The sequence below is a fragment of the Chrysochloris asiatica genome, unplaced genomic scaffold (genome assembly GCF_000296735.1).
Source record: "Chrysochloris asiatica unplaced genomic scaffold, ChrAsi1.0 scaffold00184, whole genome shotgun sequence".
NCBI classification, from domain to species: Eukaryota; Metazoa; Chordata; class Mammalia; order Afrosoricida; family Chrysochloridae; genus Chrysochloris; species Chrysochloris asiatica.
The window spans coordinates 344,420-354,712 of NW_006408702.1; the positions used below are offsets into that span (position 1 = coordinate 344,420).

Sequence of the window (10,293 nt, forward strand, 5' to 3'; positions counted from 1 at the left end):
ATTAGTTTTACATTCATTCTATCATACATCGTTTTTTTTTTTTTTTTTTTTTTTTTGGGGGGGGGGGGGGTGGTGGGAGGTGGTTGGTATTTTTCTTGTAAATTTCTTTATATTTTAATGTTTAGAAAACCCCCATGGGTTTTCCTTTATTTTATTAGATGTGATGGTGTGTTAAGTTTCCTTAAGGTTACCCTGTAATTATTAGTTTCTTCCCCATTTTAAAATGGTCTGTTTTATTTTGAAGTCTTCTGGAATTCCTTGCCATCTGGTATTCTGTAGCTACACTTTTACCTCCCTTCTCTTTGTAGTTGTCCTGATATATACTGACATCCCAGACTGCTTACTTTCAGTCTGGTAGTTTTTTTCTACTCTGGACACTTCCATATCGGGACTGAATTCCTGGTGGTGTTTCCATGTATGTCACTCTCTGGTTGTGCTATGTTCTTGTTGGTTTTCAGTCTAAAAAACTTGCTTTAGTATATTTTGGAGAGTTGGCTTGGCTTTTCCAAAATCCCTTAATTTCTGTTTATTGGGAAATGTTCTAATTTCTCCATCATATTTGATGGACAGCTTTGCTAGGTATACAATTCTTGGTTGGCATTTTTCTCTTTCAGAGTTATACGTATGTGTCCCCATTGCCTTCTTGCTACATGGTCTTGGCTAAGAAATTAGAGCTTAATCTTCCTGGTTTTCCTTTGTAGGTAACATTGCGTTTTTTCCTGAACTGCTTTCAGGATTCTTTCCTTTATCTTTGATTTTGGAGAGTTTGATTACGATATGTCCTGGTGATTTGGGGGCCGGGGCAGGGGAAGTCTGCCTGTTGGTGGTTTGTTCAGCTTCTTAAATGCTTATTGCTTCATCTTTCGTGCTGTTAGGGAAATTTTTTTCCAGCAGCTCTTTTACTCTCTTTTCTGTGTTTTTCTTTGTTTCTTCCTGTTTTTGAATTCCAGTCACCCACAGGTTAGTCTTCTCTTTTTCCCACTGGAATCTTAGGCTTTTTTATTTTTTTCCCCATTCGTTTTTGTGATTTTTCTTCTTACTAACTTATATATTGAGAGATTTATCAAGCTTGCTAATTCTGGCTTCCATTGAGTCAAATCTATTCCTTTGCCTTTTCAGTGTATTGTCCATTTCTGATATTTTAGTAGTAATCTTTTGGATTTCTGTTTACAGGTTTGTATTGTCTCCAAGCCTTTATCTATGTTGTTTGGTTGTTCCTGTAGTGCTTTTCTGAATTCTACCTTGTTTTCCTCAACCTTTGTCTCAGTCATTTGAAGGTACCTTAATATCATTCTCTTAGATTCTTTTTCAGGTAGTCCAATGCCTCTTTTTCCTCAAAAATATTTTCTAGCTCTGCCTTTTGGTTGTTTATTTGAACTACTCTATTTTGTTTCTTCATCTGAACAGAAATTTTCCTTTGCCTTCTACGCAGTGTTGTGTTGTTGTATTTGTATTAAGTTGATGAATGTATGTCGTTGTATTCTTAGGCACTTACCAACTGCCTCCTGGTTGGTGTGATCAGGGCATGAGATTGTATGTCATTTTCTGTTTGCATTTCATACAGTTCAGTTCAGAGTGAATTTTGCTGATATTGGTTGTAGTCACTGTTATGGTGGATGGCAGATGGTATTGGCTCTTGCCCAATTGATGTGGTTAAATGGGTATGGTCATGACTCGGCTACATGGTGTAAGTTGCTGTCTCCTCTCACTTAAGGCAAGAAGAAAGAAAACAAACAAATCAGCCAGCACAGCAAAAAATGAAAGTCAATGGCTTTTTTTCTTCCAAAAAGCATTGTACTGCACCTACTACCAACTTTTGTTTTCACAACTGCCCAAGAAAGTTCAAGATGGTCACACTGCACCTGGCAGGCCTGAACAGATCCCCAACCTCCTTTCCTTCCTTTTCCCCCTCTTTTTTTCTCTACCCCAAGCATCCTGGGGCTCACATTCTTGATTTCTACCTCTAAGTTCCTCTAATTGCCTGGAAAGCAGGGAATACCCTGAGGGTGTATGCTGATGGAAGCCTGCCTTATCTCTGGTCACCTGGGGAGTGTGTGGTGGAACCCAAAGAAAAACTGAAATCTCACCTTGATTTGAATTTCTGCAATGTGAATGTTTTCTGGTCTTTAAAGTCATTTACAAACTCTCCAGTTGGCTGTGGCAGGCCCCATCAGCCTCCACAGCTCATCAGTCACCTCCTCTCTTGCCATGACTGCTCACCTGTAAGTACTAGATCTACTTTTCTTTCCTTCCTCTGAAGCTCAGAGTTCCACGGCCATCCTCTGTATCTCTCTCATCCATCCCGTTTTCTGTATCTTTTCTCACCTTTCCAGATTTTAAGCCAATCAGTATCACATTGTTCTGTTCTAGCAATTGTCTTCTGTCTGTATACAGGTTTCGTATGGACACAATACAATATTCTGGAATACCTATTTTTCACAATGTTATCCATAGCTTGTCATGATCCATGCAGTCAAAAGCCTTTTTGTAGTCAATAAAGCACAAGTAAATATGTTGTATTCTCTGCTGTCAGCCAAGATCCATCTGATATCAGCAGTGATAGCCCTAGTCCAATGTCCTCTTCTGAACCCAGGTTGAATTTATGGAAGTTCTTTGTTGATGTACCGATGCAGCCGTTTTTAACTTATCTTCAGAACGTTTTTATTTTCATGTGATATTAATGATGTTGTTCAGTGAGTTTCACATTCCATTGGGTCTCCTCTCATTAGAATGAGCACAAATGTGGATCTCTTCCAATCAGTTTGCCAGGTAGTTGTCTTTCCAAATGTCTTGACATAGATGAGTTAGCTTGCCTAGTGCTCCATCAGTTTGTTGAAAGATCTCAATTTGTATTTCCTCATTTCCTGGAGCCTTGTTTTTACCAATATTTTTCAATGCACCTTGTTCTTCTGCCTTCAGTACCATCAGTTCTTCATCATATGCGGACTCTTAAAATGACTGAACACCCACTGTTTCTTTTTTGGTACAATGACTCTGTGTTTACCTTCCATCTTCTTTTGATGCTTTCAATTGTTTGCCAATAGAATCATTCAATACCACAAGTGTCAAGGTTTGAAATTTTCCTTTAGTTCTTTCAGCTTGAGAAATACTGAGCGTGTTCTTTCCTTTTCCTTTTCTAGCTCCAGGTCTTCGCGCATTTCATTATACTTGACTTTGTCTTCCCTGAGATGCCCTTTAAATTTTTCTGTTCAGTTTAGTTCTTTTACTTCCTCATTTCTTCCATTCACTTTAACATTTCTGTACTGGAGAGCAAACTTCACACTCTCCTTTGACATCTATTTTGATCTTTTCTTTCATTCCTGTCTTTTTAATGCCCTTTTGCATTCTTCCTGTAGGATGTTCTTGATGTCATCCCACAGCTCTTCTGGTGCTCAGCCATTGGTGTCTAATCCATCAGATCTGTTCTTTTCTTTCTTTCTTTCTTTCTTTTTCTCCATCAGATCTCTTCTTGAGATGGTCTTTAAATTCAGATGGGATATGTTTGACGTCATAGTTTGGCTGCTGTTGACTTGTTATAATTATTTTCAGCTTTAACTTGAATTTGTATATGAGCAATTAGTGATCTGCCCCTGCTCTTGTTTCGGTTGATGATAATGAGCTTTTCCACCATCTCTTTCCACAGACATCGTCAAGTTGATTCCTGTGTGTTCCATCTGGTGAAGTCCATGTGCATAGTCTTTTAGGTTGTTTTAAAAAGGTATATACAGTGCAGGAGTAATAGAGATGATGCTGGAGATTGCAAAGTTCTGTCATGCAATATCCAGCATAATTTCTATTACCAAGGCCAAATTTTCCAACTACTGATCTTTCCATTTATTTCCAACCTCCGCAGACCAATCACCAGTAATTACCAATGCAACTTGATTGCACGTTTCATCAATTTCAGACTTAAAAAGTTGGTAGAAATCTTCAAGTTCATCATTACTGGCTTTTGTGATTGGTGTAGTGGTATTAACTGGTCTTCCTTGTAGGTGTATGGATATTATCCTACCACAGCATTATATTTCAAGATTTTGAAATGCACTTTATTTTTAAAAGTGCAGCAATACTTTATTACCAAACTCACACACAGAATGAATGTTTTCATCCAGTTACCAGCAAGGTGGAGACTTAATAAGGATGGTCTGTTTAACAAACATGTTAAAAGACATATTTAAAAAAAAAAAATTCTTCAGAGTTACAGGAAAAATACTCCAAACTTACTTCAGTTAATTAAAAGTAGAATTTGACAGTCTATGCCGCTTTACACCTCTCCTCACTCAGTCTGTGCCCCCCTCACACACACCATTTTTAGTTTTAGAGACGTCATCCCACATCCTTACTGCTGCCCAAACCACATGGGATAGGGGCTGGACAGAATCCTTCCTCTACCCATAACTCCCTGTGTGTACTTGGAAAAGTTTTGTTTGGAAAGGGTATCTTTCTAAATAAAAAAGTTTTTATTAAAATACAAAAATCCAGCTCAAGGTTAACTCAGAAGAAAAGCATTTCCCCCATAAAGGAAAAGTTCTCTTTTCCAACTTCCACCATTTAGTTCTAAGAAAAACTAAAAAAATGGCAATTCCACATACACACACACCCCAGCTCACTTTTCGTAGCCAATACCCATCTGTTATGCCTAGCACTGGTCAAAATTTTAGGAATGTTCACCTGCTAGTCAGGAAATGGATCCCTAAGGGCCAGATTTCCTAAAAGTGGCAAAATGTCCTTATTTCATATAATGGGGTCAGGGTCTCTGGTTAATACTGGAATGCAGGCTGGGCATAGGGGCTATCCTGAATGAAAGCACCCAATACCTTCTAACTTAAAGCCTAACCTCCCAGCTTAAAAAAAAAAAAAAAAAGCCGTAACAGCAGCCCCAAACTCTTGCCTGTGCGTAAAATAAAAGGTGTCCCTCTCCTCCCTCAGGCCCAATGAAGGCCCGCGGAAGCCTTGACTGTCTCTGTTTGTCCATGAACAACATTTTGGGGACCAAGGCCATAAGGACAGTCTGTTCTATTTCTGACTGGAAAGAGCTGCTGATCCTGGGCAGCCAACTGAGGACAGCCTATGGAAGCAGGACCATTCCACAGGGCACTTAACAATGACAAGGAACTGCCCAGCATAATCATTCCTCCACACCAGCCTCTCAGAGGCCACCCCCACCTGGGTCACACCCACCTGGGTCACAGCTTCTTACCGAGCTGATGCAGTAGCTCATTGGCTTTAGAGAAGTGCCTGCACCCAAAGAACCCCCCTACACTGACAGCAGGGACGGGTGGGTTGTCTGCAAGGTGAGGTGCCTCTTCCAATCACTGCCTACAAGAAAAGGAGCCCCAGAGTAAGAAGAAGAGACCATTCAGCCAGGACACAGCTGCTCCCAGCCTCTTTCTTGTAAGAATCGTCATGGTGTGCTCCTTTGGCCCACCCAGACAGATGTTCATGGCCAGGATTAACAGAATCGTCTAACTCTGTAGACAACTCTTTATAAATGTTTTCCAAACTAGGCTGAGGCAGTACAGGTCTTTAGCAGAGGGAGCTGAGTTAATGCACCAGACTGCAAAGCCGTTTGAACTGCAATGTTGATGTTCAAAGCACACCAGCTGCTCCTCGGAAACCCTATGCAGCATCGCTATGAGTCAGAACCGACTCGAAGGCACTTAACAACAACAAATGAGCTTGGTTCTGTCGGTGATATGGATCCTGTCCCAGTATAACAACCTTCACACCTCTTATATCACACATCTAGGCCCATGTGAAAACTTGGTGTGGAGGTGGGTAAACAGTGTAATGTGTTAATTCTTCTGCAACAAATCCCATTAGCTTTACGAAACAGGGTTTCCCAGCTTCTGAGCTGCTGTTTCCAGCTCTCCCCCAGGCTGTTTGGAGCGTGGGGGCTTCAAGTCTGGTTCCTCTGCGTGGGGACCAGCTGCGCCTGCCCTCAGCGCACCCACCGGGTGCCGTACAGGTCTTCATTCATGGCAGGGCGGGCCACTGGCCTCAGCGCCCCACTCCCTCCCCAGGCCCGTCTGCACAAAGTACCCATTTGTCTTGGGTCAGCAGAACCCCAGCACCATGAGATTAATGGATTTTTAGAGGAAACTGGAGATTGGATGAGGCAGAGGCATTGGGGGAAAACCCCTCGGGGAAGAGGGCGACGACCACTGAAGCTACCAACGTGCTCAGCGGGGGTTCCGCCACAGGCTCCCCACGTGGCCTTTTCCCGGCAAAAAAAAAAATTGAAATGTCCCTTTTGATGAATTGTCTTTCCTGTATATAGTATACCATATGATTGTCTGATTCAAAATGGCCAATCCCTGTCCATTTCTGCTCACTAATGCCTAGGACATCGATCGTTATGTGTTACATTTCAGTTTCACAATGTCCATTTTTCCTAGATTCGTACTTCATACATTCTGTGTACTAATTATTGATTGTTTACAGCTGTTTCTCCTCATTTTGAGTTGTTCTTCATCAGCAAATTAAAGTCCAGAAAGCTTTACTCTATTTGCGTCATCACAGTCAACTCTGAGTAGAGAGTTCTTCCCCATCATCTTCTGAGTGCATCCCAACCTGAGACTTTGATCATCTTCTGGCACTATAGCTAACAATGTTCTACTGCTTTTTATACGGATTTCAGTGGCAAACATTTAGAAATCGTCTGCCTCTCCTTCCTAGTCTGTTTTAGTCTGGAAGCTCCCCTGAAACCTATCCAGCATAGGTGGCTCTGCTAGTATTTAAACTACCAGTGACATAGCTTGTAGAATCACAAAACCACACAAGCCACCGCAGTACAACAAGCTGTCGGACAAGCGGTGGCACATGCGTATGTGGTGATTTAAAATGTCATGACTTGAGGTAGGCATACCTTAGTCCTCAAGGTGACATCTTTGCTTTTTTCCAAACATTTTAAAGAGGTCCTTTGCAGCATATTTTCCCAATGCAATGCTTCTTTTGAGTTCTCGACTACTGCATCCATGGGCACCCTGAAACCAGAGCCGTTCTCCTTCATATTCATATTAAACATAGATATGTTTTCTTCAGACTTTTGTTCTGCTGCACATGCTGGTCCCTTGGCTTGGAATACTATCCCTTTCTTGTATTCATGGTAAATCCTGTTGTTTTCTAGGCCCGTATTGCCGTCTGTAAAATCCTCCCTAACGCCGTCAACAATTAGACCACCTTCTTTGCCCCTACATTAAAACTATTGTATTGCTATTTTCTCACAAGAAGGAAATTGTCTTGTTTTGTTTTGTTTAAATCTAAAGCTCTTCGTTGACTAGCACATATGTTTGGAAGGAAGAGAGGAATGAACAGGTGAAGGAATTCCTAGTGCACAGATGAACCGAGGACTTTGGCCTCTGGTCCTGTTCCCTTTTCTTCATTGCCTGTTTCTAGCCAAGGCTCGAGATCTTATCTAATATTGTGTTTGGACACTTAAGGTCTTATTGGCACTTGTTTTTAATTAAAGAAGGAAAAGGTTAAGGCTTTGGTTAACCTGGTGGCCTCAGATAGGAAAGAAAAAGAAACTTACAGCTAAAGTTTTGGTAACCCCTCAGCCAAAGTGACATGGACAGCTCTGCTTTCTGGGTACAAGTTGCGGAGGGAGTGGAGAATGACTTCACTTGTTCAGACATTGCCAAGAATGTTTTCTCCACAAGTTTATAGTAGGATCCAGTAAAATAATCTTATACCATTAAAAATCTATTCACTTTGTAGTTTAAAGTTTTTTGTATACAAAAATTCTACTGTAACTCAACAGAATTCTTTTTGCCTTGTAATTTTACAAATTTCAATAAACATAAACTTGAAGAGGATAATGGAATGAGGGAAAATAGAGTTTAAAGAGCATATTGTGTACTTCTATGAAGGAAAATTCCCTTAAATTTTGTCCTTGCTCTATATGACTGGGCCTTGGCAACTATTTCGCCAAATTCCAACTGATGAGCTTAGATTTCTTTGCTAGGCTTTATTACGGAATTTGGAATCACATCTGTTACACTTTGGACAGGGTTCTAACAAATCATTACAGTCTCTTGAATTTCTAAATATGTATTTTGACTAAGTCCTTGCTGCTGACATACATAGACGTTTCCTTTTTGCTAAAACTACTGTGAACATGTGTTTCTCTGCAGCTGTGGTGCTCCCATTCAAGTTTCAGAGATGAAATTGCTTTCCTTTTCATCGGGGCAACTAACCGTTTTCCTCCCAGCGGAGGTGAAGTCCATAGGGACAGAGAAGGATCACGTGCTGCCTCTGCAAGAGTTAGCCATGAGGAGTTTGTATCGCACCTATCACCAGTTTCTAAAAGGTAGCACGTCTTTTTATATTCTTAATAGGTTTTAATATCATATCAGCATCGATGCTTTTTGTACCCTCTACAGACAGAGAAGCATCAATTAAATGATCATCTTCAGTTACAAAGAACGGTGGCTAAAAGTTAAACGATATGGTTTAGATGAAGGAAATGGGTGTTTGGAAGTATGTTTGGTTTAAGCAAGAGGTTGTCATAGGGACTTTGTTCAGTAGGAATTACTTGGAAAGGTTTTATTCCTAAAGCAAATTTGGAGTTTTTGCCTTGCAGCCTCCTCACATCTGAGAAATATTTATTCTCAAAGGAAAATAAATACCAGGAGGCTTTGACAATGTTACCTGACAACTCTTGTTTTGGAAAGGAATTGCATTGTGTACATTTCATAGACATTGTGATGTTTTTAAGACCACACTAGCAAATATTAATAAGAAAATGACATTTCAGGATTTTCAAAAACTGCTAAATGTTTTGTCTTTACTTTAAAAAAAAGGGTCAGACAAAATCATCTCACCTTAACTTTCCAGGAATGTCTAGTACAATGTTGTACCTTGTTATTTTTTTTAAACTAAACAAAATTTCATAATTATTCTCTTATAAATAAATTACATTCTGATACATGGTTATTGATCCAACTAAATACAAATGATAAGAAATTATTTGCATTTCTTTCCCAAAGATGAGTCAAATTATTTTTCAATTCCGCCTCATTATGACTATTTCCTTGCCTAGTTTGGGCTAGACCACTGGGATGTTTTCCTGTCTTTCATGTTTAATGCTCAGATAAAGTTGGGAAGAGAGCACTGTGTTTTTATTAATGACAGCTCGTGGGAATGGGATGAGGAAAGACTTGCTTTAATTCTTTTTCATTTTCCTTGTTTCCTTTCAGTTGTTCCCCATTTTCGCTCTTGTCATAGTTACGATTTACCTCAATTGATGCTTAACAAATACTAAATGCTCAGTGGATTTAGCGAAGGACATAAGGAAAGTCAGTTAAGTCTTCAGGCCCAGCCCTTTTTTTGTTCTCAGTCTCTCATTGTTGTTGTTGTTGTTGTTAAGTGCCGTCGAGTCGATTCCGACCCATAGCGACCCTGTATAAGGTTTCCTAGAGGTTTACAAAACCCTCTCTAGGTAAATTGATGCCTTTTTGATCTTTGATCTTGAAGAATGTTTGATCTTAGTTTTTTCTAGCCTTTACATAGGACAGTTTCTGGTTTAAGTATATTTAGGTTTTATTTTTGTATCAAAAATGAAAAAACAATCTTTCATTCTAAATGATGTTAGATTTTTATTTATACTTATTAGATCCGAATTTTCCATATGGAGCTTACATGAGCAAGAGAAATATTTTAGGAGATCTACACCAGGGTTTGAGGAAACCTAAATTTTGACTCAAGTGCCTGCTTTTCTCGTCTCTTTCAGATTTGAACTTTCTGTCTCCGTTCTCGCTCCCCAGAAGTTTTCTGGAGCTGTTGCACTGCCCCCTGGGGCACTGTCATCGGTGCAGTGAGCCCATGTTTACCATTGTCTACCCCAAGCTCTTTCCCTTGAGAGAGACGCCGATGGCAGGGCTGCATCAGGGGTAATCATATCTAAGTGGGCACTAGGGCTTACACCTGGGTGGGGGGGTCACATGGGGAGTTGGGAGGGCATGCACGAAAGCAGTGTTTATGTAGCAGAGTTCAAGAGGATAACGTGCTTCCTGAGAAGCATCAGGAATGAACCAAGTGCCCATTTTCAGCATCCGACTCAGTGCCCCTGTAAAACAGACTGGAAGTGCCCTTTGGTGCTTCCATGGTTGTAAATATTTTCAGAAGCAGACTGCCACATGGAGCCATTGGGTGGATTCAAACTATTGACCTTTCGGTTGACAGCTGATTAGTCTACAGCAGAGCTTCTTACAAGAACACCAGAGTTCCCTTATTAATTAACTTTTTTTAATCAGCTCTAGAACAGATGTATTATATGTACTACTTGGAGTA

General features: G+C 40.3%; 1 protein-coding gene across 1 annotated transcript in view; it reads left to right on the forward strand.

Annotated features, from left to right (window-relative positions):
* Positions 1-9,897, forward strand: part of LOC102828212 (leucine-rich repeat-containing protein 28-like) — a 296,790-nt gene extending 286,893 nt beyond the window's left edge. The window contains exons 7-8 of the mRNA XM_006872150.1: positions 8,136-8,311; positions 9,734-9,897. Coding sequence (XP_006872212.1) covers positions 8,136-8,311; positions 9,734-9,897 — 340 coding nt within the window. The remainder of the gene's footprint in view (positions 1-8,135; positions 8,312-9,733) is intronic.
* The last annotated feature ends 396 nt before the right edge of the window (positions 9,898-10,293 follow it).